Source organism: Coregonus clupeaformis, chromosome 25 (assembly GCF_020615455.1).
Source record: "Coregonus clupeaformis isolate EN_2021a chromosome 25, ASM2061545v1, whole genome shotgun sequence".
Classification (NCBI taxonomy): Eukaryota; Metazoa; Chordata; class Actinopteri; order Salmoniformes; family Salmonidae; genus Coregonus; species Coregonus clupeaformis.
Genome location: NC_059216.1, coordinates 11,544,981 through 11,567,323, shown reverse-complemented (window position 1 = coordinate 11,567,323; position 22,343 = coordinate 11,544,981). Strand labels below are relative to the sequence as shown.

The window sequence follows — 22,343 nt, the reverse complement described above, 5'->3', positions numbered from 1 at the left end:
ATCTGTGAGCAAGAATAAATGAACTCAAACTTCATCATCAGTGCATCAGACCAGCCCTCATCTCCTGGTACCCTTAAGCCCAACCTAATATCAGGGCATCACACTGAATTTGAATGAAAGATGTCCTCATTCACAGCACAATGGCCAGGTTGTGCACATGTGTGCACGTGTTTATGCATGTGTGTCTGTGTGTGTGATTAGGCACTCACGATGGTGGTTGATTGTGTTTATGAGTCGGAGACCGACGTGTGCGTGGCTGTTGGTCATGAGCACAACGTCAAAGAGCTCCTCACTCTCAGGGTACAGCTCCCTCAGCCGAGTATTCACTGCCTCCAGAGCCTGGGGTCACGTCAAACAGAAGCTCTCAACATTCACCATACATCATGCACATTGACGAACATGATCGGCAATGTCAAAGCTCTGGGTGTATTTCTGTCTGTTTGTATGTCTTTGTGTCTTTATTTCCCTGACCTTAACGAAAGGAAAAGCAGGGCCGGGGGCGAAGGGCTCCATCTCGTGCTCTATCTGGTACTTGAGGTAGTCCTCCATGCCTTTCTGTTCGTAGATCTGCTGCTCCTTATCCATGTTGAAGAGGACCCGCGATGACACCGCAATGGTGATGGCATTCTGAGGCTTAGGCTGTTGAATGAGGGGACACAATGCTTAATACCTGATCACACAATACAACACACACAAATACTCCAACACACAAGTAAGAAGGGCGATTCCACGCCAGAAAGGCCCAAAAATATTTTGGGTATCTCAGATTGTTCTGGCAATTCTCACATATAAACTTAATTGGGAGGAAGTATGTTTGATATGCTTTTTAAATTTGTATCAACATTTTTGGGGGGGGGGCGAAATCATGATGAAAGTGGCAATTTTAGGCACTTTTTAGACCTATACATGCCTCCTGTAAGACCCTATGATCCGTGAACCGTACATGATACAGACAACATCTTGTCATTATACTCCTTATAGTGTGCTCTAAAATATTTAGTATGTCTAGATTCTGAAATAAAAAAATTCACAAATGTATTAAACATTACAAATATTAATATCTCAAAAGTAACCTTTTTGATTTTGTAAATTTTCTGGACATATTGTTTTAAACAATATACTCTACAAGTACATCACATTTCCAGAGTGGGTACTCTGCTACTTTTGAAGTTATGATACATTTTATGAGCACCACCAACATCGTGAATGGGAAAATGGATTCAAAGGGAACTGCTGGTGATTTGCTGAATGTGATTGGTTAATGACCTATAATGTCAATTTCTATGAATAAAATGGTTCACATCTTCAAAAGTATATGGTTCCAAAAAATGTCAAAATCAAAAAGGGTACTTTTAGGAATACTCCATATTTTAGAGCACACTATAAGGAGTATAATGACATGATGTTGTGTCTGTATCATGTACGGTTCACGGATCATAGGGTCTTACAGGATGCATGTATAGGTCTAAAAAGGGCCTAAAATGGCCACGTTCATCATGATTTTCTCAGAAATGGTTTGTGATATAAATGTAAAAAGCATATCAAACATCCTTCCTCACAATTAAGTTTGTATGTGAGAATTGCCAGAACAATCTGAGATGGCAAAAATATTTTGGGACCATCCTTGTGTAGAATCACCCAGAAGCCCTGTGGATCAGTCCACTACAGTCTGAGACAGTAACTCCTTGGTAGTGATGATGGAGTTGGAGTGTAAGTAGGTTAAGTGGCCCCCAGACAGGGACAGGGTACTGTGGCGCCAGAGTTAGACAGAAGGTATACTGGTGTCCATAGTTCTACTTGTTTTATAGCTGTAGTGGACAGTGTCAAAGTGAAATACTGTACAGCAGCTGATTTAAAGGTATCTGTGAGCAACATGGAATCTGTGAGGATAAACTAAGAAGGGACATACTTGGAATTAGGGGAAGGAAAAGTACTTGGCAGTCTAATCACATTTGTTCTCTTTGTCAATTGGCTTGCTCAGTTTCGATTGGATCATATTTCACAGCAAAGGAAATGCTCTACCTCAGTGATTGAACCAACTATTTTTACGAGGATAGAACCTACTGTATTTGCATATCATGTAGGCCTATCTCAACCGCTGGCTAAGGCTAGGGCGGTGGGTTGGAGAGAGCTATTTTATTGTAAACATAACTGCAGAAAACTAGCCTGGTTTCCAGTCTGTTTTTACTCTCTTGCCAACTCCTTATGGAATTGACATGCAAAACAGTCTGGCCTTTCTGTGAATCTCAACATTTCAATATGCAGCCGAATTTTGTGCAAGGTCACTGATTGGTTGCTGAACATAACATTGAATAATTCCAAGACAACATCTGGAACCTCAATTTAGAATAAAAATGTTAACAACAAAATCAAACATTTAGATGTTAGCTAGGCAAGCACTTGTATTTTGATGTTTAAAATCAAAGTGAATAAGCTTTGTGGTTGAAATTGTAGTATGTATTAAGTTGGAGAAATGTGACGTGACCTAGCAACTTTTTACAGAGTGATTTGGCTTGACAATGACAATGGAGTAGGCAAAAGCACAAACAGATCTGGGACCAGGCTAACAGAAAACAGCCTTGAAGAGCACATTAACAGACTCATTACATGGGTAGGTCCCACTATAAAATGCTGGTCGGTCGCGCCCCACTGGTTTCAGACTAGTCACAGTGATAGAGCTGTGTGATAAGAGCTGAGGTGACAGTTTGACATGACTACCTTCCCCCAGCCAGATTGATAACAAATGAAGCAGAGCTACATTCCAGATTGGCTGCCACTTGTTAACCCCTTGAGTACCTGTATAGGGTTCAAACCAGAGTACAATACCACATTTAAAGCTGCAATATGGAACTTTTTAGGCGACCCGACCAAATTCACATAAAAATGTGTGTTATAGATCTGTCATTCTCACTGAAAGCAAGTCTAAGAAGCGGTAGATCTGTTCTATGCACGCTATTTCTATGCTTCCCGTTCTTAAGTGTTGTTTTTGTTTTTTGCGTCTTTTACTTTCGGATTTGTACACCAGCTTCAAACAGCAGAAATATTTTTGGTTATGCAAAAGATATTTCACAGCGGTTTGGATGGTATAATGATTCTCTACACTATACTTGCTTATTTTGTCACATAAACTGAAATTAGGCAAACTATTAGAATTTTAGCAACCAAGAAATGGCGGAGCTATTTTTGCATAGTGCATCTTTAAATGGTTCTTGATTTTCTATCTCCATTTAGTTTATTTGAATCAGTTGTATGGATGTGTTGGAATGGTATCAGTTTAACATTTATGTGCCTTGTTTTTTTATATATATATATTTTTATAATTGTCTATGGCAAATCTGTAAGCATAGGCCTACCTAAATAGTAAAAAGGTACAGTATACTGCCATTATTGAATCTTCAGATAGATAGCCTACTGTACAGGTATCTATTATAAAACTCAGTCCTGAAGACAGACAGAGCCCAGTGGTAACTTTAACCTAAGATAACCTGTCATATAATCAAGAGTGCTAGGTTTCCATCCAAATCTGCATAAATAAAATATGAGGTGGGATCTTTTTGTGTTGGTAAAATTAATAATGCAAGAAATGGCGATGGAAACGCCTTTATGCTCAAATATTGATATTATATCCATCATATCGAAGTCAATTTGGGAGTCACACAATGTTATTTTGTGTGGTCCTCCCACTACGGCTCCGGAAAGCATGCAGTTTATTAGGCTACAGATTAAACGCAGTAAATTATGATGAACATCACAGGGAAGTGGAAGTGCATGGCGATGCTCCGTTCCAATAAATATTGAGTGTCTTATACTGGTGACATGATGATCATTGCTTGGCTGACGTTTGATAAATAAAAAATTATCTCTCTCTTTTGTCCATAATAGTCTGCAGGTAGCCTACCCGCACTGTATCTGCGAGCTGTTGGCTAGAGCGCACGTACCAAAACCAGAGTAGGCCCATTCGCTATATAACGCAAAATGTTTAGTGACAAAACAATAAGTAGAGTTGAAAATGCGATTGAAACCCATTTATTTTGTATTTTTTTATTCGGTAAATGGGATTTTAACCGCATAGGTTATTTTTATATGCATTCCGTCATCACGCACAGCCTTTTATCCGCAACAATCCGATGGAAACACTTTTAGAATATTCACATGAAAATCTGTCGCCAATTGGATGGAAACCTAGCTAGCAAATATTCTAAAATCCGCATAAAGAAAATATGCAGACAGTTTCCACCATACTGACTTGTTGCTGATTGTAGTATCTGAGGTTTTCATATTGTGGGTTAGATGAACTTTACTCTACTTTGCTGAAACATCTGGAAAGTGTTATTATAGGGGCCCCCTAAAACAGAGGACATTGGGCTATGTGGAGGCCAGGGATTGGTCTATTCAAATCACGCCACCTTGTGTTGCATGAAGCATGGGATATATATACCATGGTTTGGTGAAGGAGGGGGAGAGTGATCATATTTGGGATTGGTTTCGTTGCTCTCCAGATTCTGCAGAGTCTGTAAATTGATGCTGAAATCTTTTATATAATAAACCTTTATAATCAAAGTACAGTGTCAACACATCATCGCAGCATCGTTGTTCGGACACCACAGAAATTGCTGACGAGGATTTTGGGGCGAGTTGCGTCTGTTTCAACGTTCCATCATGGGCTCCGAGCTGACTCCCGCTCCAGAGGCCGGCAGTTAAAGTGAGCTTTCTCACAACTTTGGGCGCTGGTCAGTTCGTGTGGCTGTGTGTGCGTTGAGGGAATGCACCGTGAAGAACCTGTGTGTGCCATGCTGTGATTGCTGTGTGATGAGATTCCGTTCTAAATTTCTGCATTTTGTTTGCGTTGGAAACAACGCAAACAGGGGGGAGTGTGAATATAATAAAGGATCAAAGGAAAAAAAAGGAATTGATAACACTGGGCCCAGGGAAATTTGGCTTGAATAAAATTAAAGGGAAAAAGGAATAAAATAAAGGAATAAAATAAGGAAAACAGGAATAACGTTTAGGACGCCGCTGATCTACGGAAGCCCTCAAATGAGGCGATCATTAGATGGGCCGCAAATCCTGGAAAGTCACTAGGTGAATTTTCGGGTCCGTTCCAAGGAACTGGGAGATTGTAGAATAGAAATTCAATTGTATGTTACCTTTCGATATATAGTTGACGAGCTATATGTCCGATGTAGCCTCTCATTGAATATCTGCAACTCAAGGTAGCAAAAATTTAGGAAGAGAAGAAAATAAAGGAAAAGGAGCGGCGGAAGCATGCTTTAGGGAAGTTTTCATGTGTGTGTGAGAGAAAGAGAGTGTGCGCAAAGAAAGATGTCTCTGCTGTGTTTCAGCTGTGTGGATTGTGCAGAGGTTTATATGCTCGACTCATGCTATGATAAGATTTTATGTTAGATATATATACATATATATGTTTTGGTTGAGAACAGGGATTTTAGTTTTTTGTAAGGAAATCTGTTAATTACGGTTAAAACCTTATGAGTCTCCATTTGAGAGAACGATTTCAAATTTGTTAAAGTCTATGAGCCCCCGGGAGGACATTATGATTGTATAGAGAGGATTTGTAATGGATAAGAAAATGGGTATAGGTCTGCAGATTGTAGTAGAATGGGTGAAGAAAGAGGAGAGAGAAAATAGACTATAGGAAAGTTAAGAAACTTCGATGTAGGATTTGTGTTCTATGTTTTGTGTTGGTTTGTGTGTTTTGTTCAGTGTTACCGTTGTCTGTGTGGTAAATGTGGTTTGTTGGAAAGAACGGAGAGACAGCTGGTCTGTCTGCTGTTTGACTTGGAGAAAAATTGCTTGCGGGAGCACTCATCTCACTCTGAAGTCACACTAATAAATGACCTGCGCATGTGTGGAGTTCTAGGAGTTTACAGTTACACAGAATGAATATGCCACTCCCCTGCCTGCACTGAGCTGCTGTGACACGCAGACTTATAGATGCAAAGAGAAGGAGGGGGAGACTTGAGTACACACAAATAAAGTATTATGTTTGTTAAGCGGCTGTTGCTTGACTATGAAACTATTTGATTGAGATCGATTGAATTTATAAATAAGAGCTATGTTGACGTATTGTATGGTTGAAATAACCCAGTGAGTACATAAAATACTAAATTGTTGTCTGTTTCTTTTGTTCTCCTGTGGTGTGAGAGACGAGAAGGAGGAGACAGAGAGAGAGGAGGTGCTGACCAGTGCGTCACGCGACAGCATGTGCTGACCCGGATCCAGTCCAATTAAGGCCAGTACTGTTCTATCCACAAACTCTTAACAAATGCCGTGTTCATGCCATCTGGGAATAACAGGGACTTGGCAACAGACTGATCAATTGATGTAATGGAGAATTACACATTGGAGTTTTGTTTGTGCATGGGTTGTTTTGATTAGAGTTGTGTTGGAAATCCAGCACTGAGATTATTCTGTAAAATTAAGGTGATTGGGTGCTTATTAAGCAATTGGTTTGTGGGCGCTGTAGTGTTGCTGGATTACAAGTCTTTCTTTTTTGATTGCTCTGAAGTTGACTAGTTTCCTTTACTTTTCTTTATCGGATGTGGTAAGATTGCCACTAATTAATAATTTGGTAGAATAAAAATAAAATAAAAATATTTTTAAAAAATAGGAGGGAAAGATAAGCTACATAGCTTAAAGTATTTTTGGGTTTACAAATTAATTAGTGTAAAATAATAATAATAATAATAATAATAATAATAAAATAATTCACAATAAAGGAATATAAAAGAGTTGTTACAATGCGGAAAAAGGACATCAAAACTACGAAAGTAATTACTCCTGTTGATGTAGTACAAAAGAGTAACCCTCTAGTTAATGGTATTGCAAGGTTATCTGGAAAATGGCATAAACGTTGGCCTGACATTGAACAACCATGGCCAGTGGAAGGGACTCTTAACCCAGACGTAATTAAAATAATGCAAGTGCTTGTGTCCACGTATAAGGCAGATCAAAAGAAGCAGAAAAAAGGGGAACAACGTAAAGAAAAGAGTCAAAGAGAGCTGGGTGTTCTTAAGTTGTTTGAAAATGAGGGACAAAAACTGATAAAAGATACAAAAGATAAAAGAGACAGAGGTATAGAGAAAATGACAAAAGAGGCGAAGGTAACAGAAAAACTAATGGCAGAAGTCAATACACCTTTCTCACATACGGATTCAGCAAAAAGACCCCCACCTTACGAGGAAGAAGTAGAGTTTAAGGACGTCTATCCTCAGCTTCCAGTGATCATTCAGGAGGGTGATTATTGCATCAGAGATGAAGATGAACGAATAATAGAGAGAGGACAAGCAGAAACGACCATAAAGATGAATCCAAACTCCAAAAGTAAGAAGAAAATGACACGTCTGGAAACTAAGGGTAGAGTGAGGTTCAGGAGGATGGAATTTGAAGATGATGATGATGATCAGAGTGATTCAGAAGAGATCATGGGTGGATATGACCCTGTGATCAGATGGAGGTTGGCCAGAGCGGAAAGAAGGGGTGATGGAAGTTGGAAGAAGAAGGATACAAGAGACCCGACCTCTGATGAAAGTGAAGATGGAGACAGCGATGAAGATTTTGAGATTAAAGGTGCTTCATGTTCAAGAGGATTTTATCATACAATGACTAGCACAGAAGAAATAGAAAGAGATATGGATCGATACATATCATGCTTGGATAAGTCGAAATAATTTAGAAGAAGTAAGAGAATTGGAAGAACAACTCGAGAAGCTGAAGATACAGAAGGAAAAACTGCTGAAAAAAGAATCCCAAAAATTGGAGAGGATGTATACATTGCGCCCAAGAAAAGGGAGCACAAGTAAGAAGATGATGCCAGTGATAATCCGAGGACAGAACCTGGAGTATAAGCCTTTGCAGAATACCGATATGTCAGATATACTTGAGAAGCTGCCTACTCTTCAAGATGGAGCACATCCTTGGATTTCAAAGTTGGAAGAAATTACGGTGGGAACACAGTCTGCCATAGGAGACATTAAGAGACTTTTGGCTAATCTCCTTGGGATTCCAGGTATGGAATACATTTTTCAGAGAGCTGGACTTAATCGATATGTGGGGACTGCGGTGAATGATCCTGAGTTGTTAGCTGCAAGTAGAAATCGGCTGTGGAGAGCACTGAAAGATACGTTTCCAGCAAATGTGCATCCTGACAACATACTGATTGACCCACTAGGACAACAAGAAAATCAGAGAGCCTATGTGTCAAGAGCTCATCAAGTGTGGAGAAATATTACCGGAAATGATCCAGATGTGAGTCAAATGGAGCAGTCAATTTTGCGAGCTAAACTGCAGATGGGGCTGCCCTCACCAGTAAGGAGCAAACTGGCAGAGGTGGTTGGACTTGGAAGCATGGCAAAGGGTATCTATACAGATCATATAGCCCATCAAGTGGATCTATACAGGAAAAAGGAACACAACCAGAAAGAACAGGACCAAGAAACTCTCAGAAAACTAAATCAAATACAACTGGTAGAGAATAAGAAGACGGAGAAGAAACAGGCTTTGGTTATGCAGAATCAGTGTTCACCAAATCAACAATCACTGCCACAGCTTCAACCAAACCAGGTCCAACCGCAATTGTCCCAGCCACCACTAGTGGTACCAGTTGTTTCATATCCACAGCCAGTTTCCGGACAGACACAGAATTGGAGAGGAAGAGGACGAGAAGGTTTAGGAAGAGGAAGAGGAGGAAGATTTAATCCATACTTCCAGCAATCTTCAGAAGTGTGTTATAATTGTGGACAGGTTGGACACTTTGCCCGTGAGTGTAATGGGCCAGGAGGAAACACCAGAGGAAATTTCAGAGGAAGATACAGGGGCCAGTCAAGATCATTTGGAGGACCGGTGAACCCTTATAGGGGCCCAGAGCCAGGATTCTAGAGGTGCCCAGAAGATCCGAAAGGGGGGTGTCAGCTGGTAGCATCAGGACCGGAAAAAGATCCAACAATTGAGGTGAAAGTAAACAACCGACCATTGGAAGTGATGGCGGATAGCGGAGCTGCTTTCACCTGTGTTCAGCCTGAAGATGCTACACATCTCCCCATGTCCAATCAACTGATTCGGACAATCGGGTTTGAGGGAGTGAAACAGCTGATTCCTCTTACGGAACCAATTGAGCTCTGCTATAAAAATCTGAAAACTAAAATACCCATACTGGTATCGGAACATACACCTATTGCATTGTTGGGAAGAGATGCATTGTGTAGATTGAATTGTACAATAAAATGTACGCCAGACGGCTGTCTGGTAGAAGTGACAAAAGAAACGGTTTACCAATTGTTGATGACGACAGAGATTGACTCTTCTTCAGTATTTTGGATTGGAAATCTCAGTGCAGATTTTTTGAAGCCGGCTAAGATATGGGAGAAATTAATTGTGGCAAACATGCCAGATGCGAGGCTTCCGGAATATCCATTTCATTGTACGCTCAAGTATTTCAAGAATGCTGCCCAATCGAACTCAGAGGAATGGTTGAGTCATCAACCAAAGAAAGTTAAACTCAGCTCATGTTGCATAATTTTAGGACCACAAGGAGCAGCTATGAAGATAAACACAGATGATTATCTGGATGAAGAATTTGAGATTGAGAAGAGTGTGCCACATGTGACCTTGTTGGTTTCTGAAGACTATGAGCAGAAGCATATAGGAGAAATGATGACAGAAGCAGAGGAAGCTGTTTTTGTACCGATTAAAGAGAATTTGGCGATTTGGAGGACTGAAGATCAGCGATTTCTCAAAATCATGATTTCGGCTCAAGGACAAGGACAGCCACAAGCTGTACGGATGACACATGAATCTATTTGCAGTGCAGCCAGACCTCCTTGGAAGAATCAGTATCCATTCAAAGATGAAGCAATCCAAGGGATCGAACCACAAATTGAAGGACTTTCGAAAGCAGGTGTTTTGAAGACAATAAAAAATCCTCAGAGTAACACGCCTTTGTTGCCTGTGAAGAAACCCGATGAGACTTATCGTATGGTTCATGATTTGAGAGCAGTGAATGAAGTAGTAACTGATTTTCCAGCAGAAGTGCCAGACCCGCGTACCTTGTTAGCCCAAATTCCTCCTGATGCGACACCTAGAACTGTCAGAGAGATGATGACATTTCTTGGTATTGCTGGTTATTCTTCAGCCTGGGTTGAGGGCTATGCTAGTTTGACGGGACCTTTGAGAGCTATGGTTAAAGATACTGGGAATGGTCAACTCCATAGCAATCTTTCCTGGACACAGGAAGGCCTTGTAGCATTTGAAACGATCAAACAGAGGTTACAAGAGGCACCAGCACTCACACTACCAGACTACTCTAAGAATTTCTTGCTATATGTGTCTACTTCTACTGGAGGTAAATATGCATGTGCAGTTCTTTGTCAGCCGACAGGTACAGGGACGAATCCTCAACCTATTTCCTACTACTCTACTGCCTATTCAGAAGTAGAACTAGGGCTACCATTGTGCTACAGAGCAATGGTGGGAGTATATTTAATGTATGACAAAGCATCATCTGTTACGATGGGTTACCCAGTAACAATTCTTACCCATCATAGTCTCAGAAATCTTCTGAACTATGGAAAATATACATTGGCTATGCCTAGGCTCAGAGACTATCATAGGCTCTTAGAGCAGGAAGATGTCACCCTAGTGAGGTGTGATACGGTGAATCCAGCCGAGAATTTGCCAACTTCAGAGGATGGTGAGCCACATGATTGTGTTCAAGAAGCAGATAAATACTCGAGGCTTAGATCAGATTTGCAAGTCCTTCCATTACGTGAGGCAGACCTGGAGTATTGGACTGATGGGTCTTGTTATCGTGTGGGAGATAAATTGTGTGCTGGCTATGCAGTAGTTAAAGCCCAAGGAACTGGATTTGTTATTGAAAAGGCTGAAGTAATACCACAGCCTGCGTCCGCACAACTTGCTGAACTTGTGGGGCTAACAGAAGCGTGTTTGTTAGCAGAAGGAAAGCGAGTGACGATATATACTGATTCTGCATATGCACATAGTGTATGTCATTTGTTTGGAGCAGTGTGGAAAGGTCGAGGGTTTAAGAAAACAGATGGTTCTCCGATACAACATCACGCGCAAATAATGAAACTGTTGCATGCTATGATGAAGCCTAAAGAGATAGCGATAGCTAAGTGTGCAGCTCATAAAACAGATGTGTCAAAAGTCACACAAGGGAACAAAGCTGCTGATGAAGCTGCAAAAGCCATCACAGGAGCGGACAAATTGGGCAAGGTTTTTCTGGTCACTCATGGAGTGGACTTGGAAGACAAAATTACGCTTAAGGATGTTATTTTGATGCAGGAAGCTGCTTCTATGATTGACAAACAGTTATGGCTAGACCGAGGTGCCGTCAAAGATGCTACGGGTCTTTGGAGAAACCATGAGGGGTTGATAGTAGCGCCTCTAGACCTTTTAGGTCTGATGATTCAGGAAGCACATGGGTTAGCTCATGTTGCAAGGGGGGAGGTTAGGAGAAAGATCACAAAGGACTATGGTTTTTGGGCACCATATTTGCTTGAACAGGTTGACTATGTCATAGGCAGGTGCACAATCTGTCAGAAAAATAATGTTTGCAGGGGTGTGACTGTTCTTCCTGGTCACATTCCAACACCGAGAGGTCCTATGCGTGAGTTGGTTATCGACTTTGTTGATATGATAAAACCAGTTGAAGGGAAAAGATACATGCTGGTGGTTGCTCAGTCGGTTGCCAAGTTCTTGTGTAAAGAAGTCATAAGCAGGTGGGGACTTCCCAATCGAATATCCTCAGATAATGGGAAAGAATTTGTGGATAAATCAGTGAAATTGATTTAGAAAAAATAGGGAATTAAGCAACGTCTAGGAGCAGTTTATCACCCACAAAGTCAAGGGATTTGTGAAAAAATGAATGGTGTTTTGAAAAATCGCATTGTCAAGATTTGCCAGCATACGGGTCTAAACTGGATAGCGGCGCTCCCTTTAGCATTAATGGTGTGTCGCTCAAGTGAGTTGCGTGATCTACGTATGACACCCCATGAACTGGTCACAGGAAGAAGAATGCCTACGCCTTGTTTGCGAACAAACGGAAAGGGTCCAAGTTTGGCTCTTTTGGAAGATGAAATGAGAGCGTATGTTACATTGTCATAAAAAGCTATCCACATATGTTTCTGACAGGCAAAGAAAAGAAGAGGTGCAGGAGAAGCTCGATGAGCAAAAAAGGAGTACAGTGCAACCTGGGGACAAGGTGTTCGTGAAGGTATTTAGAAGGAAGTGGTATAACGAACGCCGTGAGGGACCATTTGAAGTTGTTCGTAGTACTGGAACGGCTGTCCAGGTTAAAGGGTCTCCAACGTGGTATCATTTGTTACATTGTGTTAAAGCGCCTAGAGAAGAGGTGCCACGCGCAGAGAGCCAAGATGTTGAAGGCTCAAGAGAGCAGGATGAAGATAGGGAAGAACAGACAGAAGGAGAGATGCATGACAATATCCAGAGTCAAAACCCAGAAGGAGAGATTGTCCATGCTGTGGACAACGTTGATGATCATGTGTACATTTCTGATGATGCCAGACACGACTCTGCAATGGATGGACAGGAAAGGAGATTTGGGGACATTGATTTTCAATACGTCCCAGAAACAACAGGGCATATTTCAGTGGAATGTGAAACCGCAGAGATCACCAAGGGCAACTCTGTTACAGGAGAAGCCGGTGATTCGGTTAGACAAAGTAGCCCCAGACCAGTTCGGAAAAAAGTCAGACCAAAACGTTACGAAAACTAGGGTTGAAGTAACTCTAGGAAAGTCTTTGTTATTGACTTTTGCGAAGGCTATGATATTGAGATGGGTTGGAGTTGTGATGCCTGGAGACAACACTCAGATGCCGTTGTTAACCGTGACTGATCTAGATGGAGATGAACAAGTGGTACTGGATGGAGTATTGATGGATAGATATCCAGTTTGAATATCTGATTGTGCGATAAATTTCACATTTCTTTGCATATTGTTGTGATATTTAGTGTTTTCTTATGAATCAAAGGGGGGAAATGGAATGTGATTCATTTTTATATATCATTTTTATATATTATTATTGATGTTTAATTTTCATGTGTTGCTTTGCAAAAGATACTGGTTGGTGTTTTCTTTTCTTCCAGAAGCATATGGGGAATGTGTAGAGTGGGATTCAAATACACAAACATGGACAATATGAATGGACTGGAGGAAGCTGAACAAGGACGGTGTGGAAATGTTCAGATTCCATCATCGACGTTGCATTGAAAGTCGACACTGCTGAGGAGCTGCAGTATAGTGGACTACATTCCAGTGTCTGCACTGATATATATACATATTTGCATGTGTAATACATAATTTGTGTCATATTCTTTCTGTATTAGTTTTTTTTTTTAAATATGTTTTCTGTTGTTGGGTACATGTGGGGACCTCAGATGTTTTTCGTTTTTCTTTGACGCTTAGGGATATTGGGTCTAGGCAGGGACAGAGAGAATCCACGGGAGGGTCCGATGGGTCGACCAGCCTGAATGTGGACATTTATTTTATTTTATTTTGTTTTCTGAGGCTTTCACGTGTATTCGATTGCACCATAGCTTAAAATGCATTGATAAAGATTTATAAATTGATCTGGAGTACTTAGGTGGTCGCATGGGGCAGAGGGGCCGTGAGAAAATTTTCCTGTCTTGATTGATTGATGGATATTTGGAAAGAAAGCTGCCAGACAGGTTTTTCGCTCTTACACTCCATAACAATTTGTTCACACTCCATAAACTTTGTTTTATTGCTAAAGTTACACAAGAAGCCTGATGTAATAAAAATTGTTATTTGTCATAATCCTATTATTTTTGTTTTCGAGACTTAATTAGTCTCGAAGGGGGGAAATATGTAGTTTCTGAGGTTTTCATATTGTGGGTTAGATGAACTTTACTCTACTTTGCTGAAACATCTGGAAAGTGTTATTATAGGGGCCCCCTAAAACAGAGGACATTGGGCTATGTGGAGGCCAGGGATTGGTCTATTCAAATCACGCCACCTTGTGTTGCATGAAGCATGGGATTTATATACCATGGTTTGGCGAAGGAGGGGGAGAGTGATCATATTTGGGATTGGTTTCGTTGCTTTCTAGATTCTGCAGAGTCTGTAAATTGATGCTGAAATCTTTGATATAATAAACCTTTATAATCAAAGTACAGTGTCAGCGGATTTCTTATCAACACATCATCGCAGCATCGTTGTTCGGACACCACACTGATAAACATCAGTGTGTGATGAAATAGTGCAAACAAAGTACTTTTTCAATTAAAGCTGCAACATGTAACTTTTTGGGCAACCAGACCAAATTCACAAAGAAATGTTCATTATAGATCTGTCATTCTCATTGAAAGCAAGTATAAGAAGCGGTAGATCTGTAATATGTGCATTGTTTCTATGTTTCTTGTTAAGTTTCGTTTTTGATTTTACTTTCGGTTTGGTTTCGGCTTCAAACAGCTGAAAACACAATAATTTTGGTTATGAAAAAATTATTTCACAGCGGTTTAGATGGTACAATGATTATCTACACTATATTTGCTTGTTTTGTCACAAACTTAAATTAGGGGAACTATTAGAATTTTAGCAACCAGGAAATGGTGGAGCGATTTCTGCATAGTGCATTTTAAAGTTTTCATGTACCATATAAAAATATAATGCTCAATGTGTTTCCATCGCATTTTCAACTCTCTACCGATAGTTTTGTCACAAACTGTTGCGTTAAATAGCAAATGTGCCTACTCTGGTCTTGGCATGTGCGCTCTAGCCAACAGCTCACAGATGCAACAGCTCTCTGCTGGTAGGTTAGTCTACATCAGTGGGTCCCCCCTATTTAAAAAAATATATATACAGTGGGGAGAACAAGTATTTGATACACTGCCAATTTTGCAGGTTTTCCTACTTACAAAGCATGTAGACGTCTGTAATTTTTATCATAGGTACACTTCAACCGTGAGAGACGGAATCTAAAACAAAAATCCAGAAAATCACATTGTATGATTTTTAAGTAATTAATTAGCATTTTATTGCATGACATAAGTATTTGATCACCTACCAACCAGTAAGAACTCCGGCTCTCACAGACCTGTTAGTTTTTCTTTAAGAAGCCCTCCTGTTCTCCACTCATTACCTGTATTAACTGCACCTGTTTGAACTCGTTACCTGTATAAAAGACACCTGTCCACACACTCAATCAAACAGACTCCAACCTCTCCACAATGGCCAAGACCAGAGAGCTGTGTAAGGACATCAGGGATAAAATTGTAGACCTGCACAAGGCTGGGATGGGCTACAGGACAATAGGCAAGCAGCTTGGTGAGAAGGCAACAACTGTTGGCGCAATTATTAGAAAATGGAAGAAGTTCAAGATGACGGTCAATCACCCTCGGTCTGGGGCTCCATGCAAGATCTCACCTCGTGGGGCATCAATGATCATGAGGAAGGTGAAGGATCAGCCCAGAACTACACGGCAGGACCTGGTCAATGACCTGAAGAGAGCTGGGACCACAGTCTCAAAGAAAACCATTAGTAACACACTACGCCGTCATGAATTAAAATCATGCAGCGCACGCGAGGTCCCCCTGCTCAAGCCAGCGCATGTCCAGGCCCATCTGAAGTTTGACAATGACCATCTGGATGATCCAGAGGAGGAATGGGAGAAGGTCATGTGGTTTGATGAGACAAAAATATAGCTTTTTGGTCTAAACTCCACTCGCTGTGTTTGGAGGAAGAAGAAGGATGAGTACAACCCCAAGAACATCATCCCAACCGTGAAGCATGGAGGTGGAAACATCATTCTTTGGGGATGCTTTTCTGCAAAGGGGACAGGACGACTGCACCATATTGAGGGGAGGATGGATGGGGCCATGTATCGCGAGATCTTGGCCAACAACCTCCTTCCCTCAGTAAGAGCATTGAAGATGGGTCGTGGCTGGGTCTTCCAGCATGACAACAACCCGAAACACACAGCCAGGGCTACTAAGGAGTGGCTCCGTAAGAAGCATCTCAAGGTCCTGGAGTGGCCTAGCCAGTCTCCAGACCTGAACCCAATAGCAAATCTTTGGAGGGAGCTGAAAGTCCGTATTGCCCAGCGACAGCCCCGAAACCTGAAGGATCTGGAGAAGGTCTGTATGGAGGAGTGGGCCAAAATCCCTGCTGCAGTGTGTGCAAACCTGGTCAAGACCTACAGGAAACTTATGATCTCTGTAATTGCAAACAAAGGTTTCTGTACCAAATATTAAGTTATGCTTTTCTGATGTATCAAATACTTATGTCATGCAATGAAATGCAAATTAATTACTTAAAAATCATACAATGTGATTTTCTGGATTTTTGTTTTAGATTCCGTCTCTCACAGTTGAAGTGTACCTATGATAAAAATTACAGACCTCTACATGCTTTGTAAGTAAGAAAACCTGCAAAATCAGCAGTGTATAAAATACTTGTTCTCCCCACTGTATATATACACCTACTCATTCAAGTGTTTTTCTTTATTTTTACTATTTTCTACATTGTAGAATAATAGTGAAGACATCAAAACTATGAAATAACACATATGGAATCATTTAGCAACCAAAAAAGTGTTAAACAAATCTAAATATCTATTATATTTTAGATTCTTCAAATAGCCACCCTTTGCCTTGATGACAGCTTTGAACACTCTTTGCATTCTCTCAACCAGCTTCGTGAGGTAGTCACCTGGAATGCATTTCAATTAACAGGTGTGCCTTCTTAAAAGTTAATTTGTGGAGTTTCTTTCCTTCTTAATGTGTTTGAGCCAATCAGTTGTGTTGTGACAAGATAGGGAAGATAGCCCTATTTGGTAAAAGACCAAGTCCATATTATGGCAAGAACAGCTCAAATAAGCAAAGAGAAACAACAGTCCATCATTACTTTAAGATATGAAGGTCAGTCAGTACAGAACATTTCAAGAACTTTGAAAGTTTCTTCAAGGGCAGTCGCAAAAACCATAAAGACACAGGAATGGAAGACCCAGAGTTACCTCTGCTGCAGAGGTTAAGTTCATTAGAGTTACCAGCCTCAGAAATTGCAGCCCAAATAAAGGTTTCACAAAGTTCAAGTAACAGACACATCTCAACATCAACTGTTTAGAGGAGACTGTGTGAATCAGGCCTTCGTGGTCAAATTGCTGCAAAGAAACCACTACTAAAGGACACCAATAAGAAGAAGAGACTTGCTTTGGCCAAGAAACACGAGCAATGGACATTAGACCGCTGGAAATTTAAGATTTTTGGTTCCAAACGCTGTGTGTTACGGATACAGGTATCCTGTATGTATATTTGTTTTTCTTCTCCTTCTGCCCTAATCACAGGTGTCCCTTGTTTTCCTGATTGGTGGTCGTTGGTGTGTCCCACTTGTCCGACATCCGTTCGTCTGCTGATTGCTGAGGTGGACCAATCAGTGGAAATTCCTCCGTATTGCACCACCTGTTTCTGGTTTTACATTACCATATCAAATCCCCTGGTTTTAAAAGCCAGTCAGTTGTGTTTTCTGACAGAGACTATTTTTGTTTGTGAGTATGGCTACTGTGGTGTCTTGTTTTTTGTGTACTCACTCATTTGCTGTTTACTCCATATGGTAACTATGTTGTTTGTTTGTTCCTGGGAAAAGGGGATTTTTTAGCAAGTCGCCCTTGGCCATACATTACCCGTAGGAAAACTTTGTCTAAAAACACTAGTAAGACCTGAGCGGACCACCCCACTGTATTTCTGTGTAGTTAGTAGTAAGCTTAGCGGTTCTTGAGGCAGGCAAGATCAGTTTATTCTTTTTTTACATTATTGTTTTATTCCTTGGGTCCAGCTCAGCCCCTTTTCCCCAAACCTTTACCGTGTGTTTTATAATTTTTAAAAATGTATTTGACGGTAGCTTATGGTTGTCGGTGTATTTTGTTCTCACTGTTCCGTGTCAATATTCTAATTTGCATGAGTTATGTTACGGGTCTCTTTTCCATCCACCCCAGACTTTTAAAGCCACAGGGTTCGTAACACTGTCTTTGTGAGATGCGTTGTGGGTGAACGGATGATCTACACATGTGTATTTCCCACCGTCAAGCATTGAGGAGGTGGTGTTATCCAGGCTCTGTCGTAGCCGGCGGCGCGCAATTGGCCCAGCGTCGTCCAGGGTAGGGGAGGGAATGGCCGGCAGGGATGTAGCTCAGTTGATAGAGCATGGCGTTTGCAACGCCAGGGTTGTGGGTTCGATTCCCACAGGGGGTATGAAAAAAAATAATGTATGCACTAACTGTAAGTCGCTCTGGATAAGAGCGTCTGCTAAATGACTAAAATGTAAAATGGTGTGGGGGTGCTTTGCTGGTGACACTGTCTGTGATTTGTTTAGAATTCAAGGCACACTTAACCAGCATGGCTACCACTGCATTCTGCAGTGATATGCCATCCCATCTGGTTTGGGCTTAGTTGGACAATCATGTTTTTCAACACAACTCCAGGCTGTGTAAGGGCTATTTTACCAAGAAGGAGAGAACTGGAGTGCTGCATCAGATGACCTGGCCTCCACAATCCCCCGACCTCAACCAAATTGAGATGGTTTGGGATGAGTCGGACGGCAGAGTGAAGGAATAGTAGCCAACAAGTGCTCAGCATATGTGGGAACTCCTTCAAGACTGTTGGAAAAGCCTTCCAGGTGAAGCTGGTTGAGAGTGCCAAGAGTGTGCAAAGCTGTCATCAAGGCAAAGGGTGGCTATTTGAAGAATCTCAAATATATTTTGATTTAACACTTATTTGGTTACTACATGATTGTGTGTTATTTCATAGTTTTGATGTCTTCACTACTATTCTACAATGTAAAAAATAAAAACCCTTGAATGAGTAGGTGTTCTAAAACTTTTGACCGGTAGTGCCTTCGGAAAGTATTCAGACCCCTTGACTTCTTCCACATTTTGTTAGGTTACAGCCTTATTCTAAAAAAAATAAAAAAATATCCTCATTCTACACACAATACCCCATAATGACAAAGCAAAAGCGGGTTAAATAAATGTTGCTAATTTATAAAAACATATCGCATTTACATAAGTATTTAGACCCTTCACTCAGTACTTTGTTGAAGCACATTTGGCAACGATTACAGCCTCGAGTCTCTTCTTGGGTATGACGCTACAAGCTTGGCACACCTGTATTTGGGAAGTTTCTCCCATTCTTCTCTGCAGATCCTCTCAAGCTCTGTCAGGTTGCATGGGGAGCATCACTGCACAGCTATTTTCAGGTCTCTCCAGAGATGTTTGATCGGGTTAAATTCCGGGCTCTGGCTGAACCACTCAAGGACATTGAGACTTGTCCCGAAGCCACTCCTGCATTGTCTTGGCTGTGTGCTTAGGGTCATTGTCCTGTTGGAAGGTGAACCTTCTCCCCAGTCTGAGGTCCTGAGCGGGTGTTCATCAAGGATCCTGCTGTACTTTGCTCTGTTCATCTTTCCCTCGATCCTGACTAGTCTCCCAGTCCCTGCCGCAAAAAAACATCCCCACAGCATGATCCTGCCACCACCATGCTTCACCGTAGGGATGGTGGCAGGTTTCCTCCAGATGTGACGCTTAGTTGGTGGCCTGATTGGTGGAGTGCTGCATAGATGGTTGTCCTTCTAGAAGGTTCTCCCATCTCCACCGACAAACTCTGGAGCTTTGTCAGGGTGACCATTGGGTTCTTGGTCACCTCCCTGACCAAGGGCATTCTCCCCCGATTGCTTAGTTTGGCCGGGGGGCCAGCTCTAGGAAGTCTTGGTGGTCTTTGGAGAGACCTGAAAATAGCTGTGCCGTGACACTTCCCATCCAAACTACTTCCATTTAAGAATGATAGAGGCCACTATGTTCTTGGGGACCTTCAATGCTGCAGAAATGTTTCGGTATCCTTCCCCAGATCTGTGCCTTGACACAATCCTGTCTCGGCGCTCTACGGACAATTCGTTCAACCTCATGGCTTGGTTTTTGCTCTGACATGCACTGTCAACTGTGGAATCTTATATAGACAGGTGTGTGCCTTTCCGAATCATGTCCAATCAGTAGAATTTACCACAGGTGGACTCCAAGTTGTAGAACATCTCAAGGATGATCTATAGAAACAGGATGCACCTGAGCTCAATTTCGAGTCTCATAGCAAAGGGTCTGAATCCTTATGTAAATAAGGTATTTATGTTTTTTATTTTTAATGAATTTGCAAAAATCTATAAAAAACTGTTTTCGCTTTGTCATTATGGGGTATTGTGTGTAGATTGATGAGGGGGAAAAATATACGGGATGTTCCCCAATGCTAGAAGGGGGGCCCCAAGTGAAAACGTTTGGGAACCCCTGGTCTACATGATGAGATTATTATGGATAAGAGCGATAATATTTTTATTTGTCAAACGGCAGTCAAGCATTGATTATCATGCCCCCAGAATATGACCCTCGACATTTACTAGAAAGCAAGCTCATACCGTGCGCTTTCACCACCCTGTGAAGTTCATCACAAATTATTTCATCTGTAGCCTAATAAACTGCATGGTTTCCCGAGTCGTAGTCGGAGGACCACACAATGTCATCGCATGACTCCAAGTATACCTCGATATGATGGTTATTATATCAATATTTGAGCATAAAGGCGTTTCCACCGCCATTTCTCGCGTAATTAATTTTACCGACACAAAAAGATTCCATCATGTCGAACGAACAAATTATCTGTATGCATTTATAAAATGGTGTCATAATTTTGTGATTTATTTTAATAAGATATGACTTTCCTCGCATAAAAACTGTGGATGGAAAGGTGGTTAGGCTACAGTCACCTAAAGTGTTGGATGATTTCAGAGATAAAAAATAAGTTCACTTACGAAGAAGATCCCTCCCTGCACCTTGCGTGTGGTGGGAACGGTATCGTTTCGACGCATTGTCCTCTCTGAAATTAGGCAGGTGAGATGTATCTGTGGGGTTGCTGGACCCTGTCAAAGTGCCGTCTGCGATATTTCAACAGCAGGACTAAATATTATTCAGTTCCTTGTTGACCGGTTTGATGTTGTCACAATGCGTTTGTCTCAGACCCTTCAGGACGGAATTGTTGTCTTTCATTTTGGTAGGCTATACTTTTATGACGTAATGTTCTATTCTACTACCAATAGACTGAAACTATTGGACATGGATAAATATTTGGTCATTTTAGCCGTTGATTTGGCTAGTTAGGCTGCTTAAAATAACTCCCTGCATCACCCAACTCCCTGCATCACCCCAGGCAGGCGCATATAAAGTTATGTGGGTCTGTCTTCAATAACTAAGCGCAACGGGTGACTGTAGGCTGCTAGTGTCATTACTGACATAACAGCCTCTCTTCTACGGTAGTTCAAATGCATTATGAAAGCCTTGTCTAGTAGCCTACCTATCTAATAACAAACGTTTTTAAAATGAAGGAACTGGTTCCTTATTTGGTGTAAATGTCAATGATAATTGCCACATGACAGGAGATACAGTACATTCAGTTAACTAATTGATAGGTAGGCTAACAGATACATATCAAACATTGAACATGGATGGACCCTTTGCATATCAAATAGTTGTTCCCAATTTCCCAATAAAGAAAGAGATGCAAACTCCTCACAATACAGACTGAGATTGGCATGACGCCTCTGAATATGTTACTTTAGGCCTACTGCCACTGCGTTCCAATGTATGCGTTTATCAGTCCCCAAATCTGCAATGTTCAAGTGGTATACGGGTACGAGTGAAAATGGCTACAACCCTCAGAGATCACCGAAGCGGAGGCTTGTTCTCCACTATAAACGTAGGCTAATTGTGATTGTTAGGTTCAAGACAGGCAAGTTACCCATGGTTGCCCAGCCCTCACACCACTCTACTCCCCTTGAGTGCTGAGTAGTGTTTTCCTTTTCACTGCTTAATATGCAGGAAAATGGTGTCACTGGATCATTGGTCCCCTCCGCGTTTTATGATGATTTCTTATTGCCTCTCTTCCGAACCCCTGCAGCTCTCTCATTTGATAGAATTACAGCACAGCAGCAGCTGCTTAGCAACCATGGGACACTCACGTTGGAAGCTGATTAGCTGCCGTGTTCCATGCTCTGTATTTAGCCTGAGAAATGACGTTACAGAGGCAGACGCCCCAGGAAAATAAGATATTGGTGTCGCTTTTACTTTGAAGAACACAAATGGATAATCATATCCGCGTTGGTTATATGGTTTTACTAAATCTATAATCTGTTACTAGTGACTGGAAGAGATATTACATAGACATCCTGTAAAGGACTTAATAAAGACACAAATTGATAAATGGGTTACCAGATGCACTTACATCTCATTTAACAG

General features: G+C 41.3%; 1 protein-coding gene across 1 annotated transcript in view; it reads right to left on the bottom strand.

Annotated features, from left to right (window-relative positions):
• Positions 1-22,032, bottom strand: part of LOC121539207 (cytosolic 5'-nucleotidase 1A) — a 47,326-nt gene extending 25,294 nt beyond the window's left edge. Inside the window, exons 1-3 of the mRNA XM_041847526.2 lie at positions 20,864-22,032; positions 472-639; positions 210-339 (exon numbers count right to left, since the gene is read on the bottom strand). Coding sequence (XP_041703460.1) covers positions 210-339; positions 472-639; positions 20,864-20,920 — 355 coding nt within the window. The 5' untranslated portion in view covers positions 20,921-22,032. The remainder of the gene's footprint in view (positions 1-209; positions 340-471; positions 640-20,863) is intronic.
• Between the last annotated feature and the right edge of the window lie 311 nt (positions 22,033-22,343).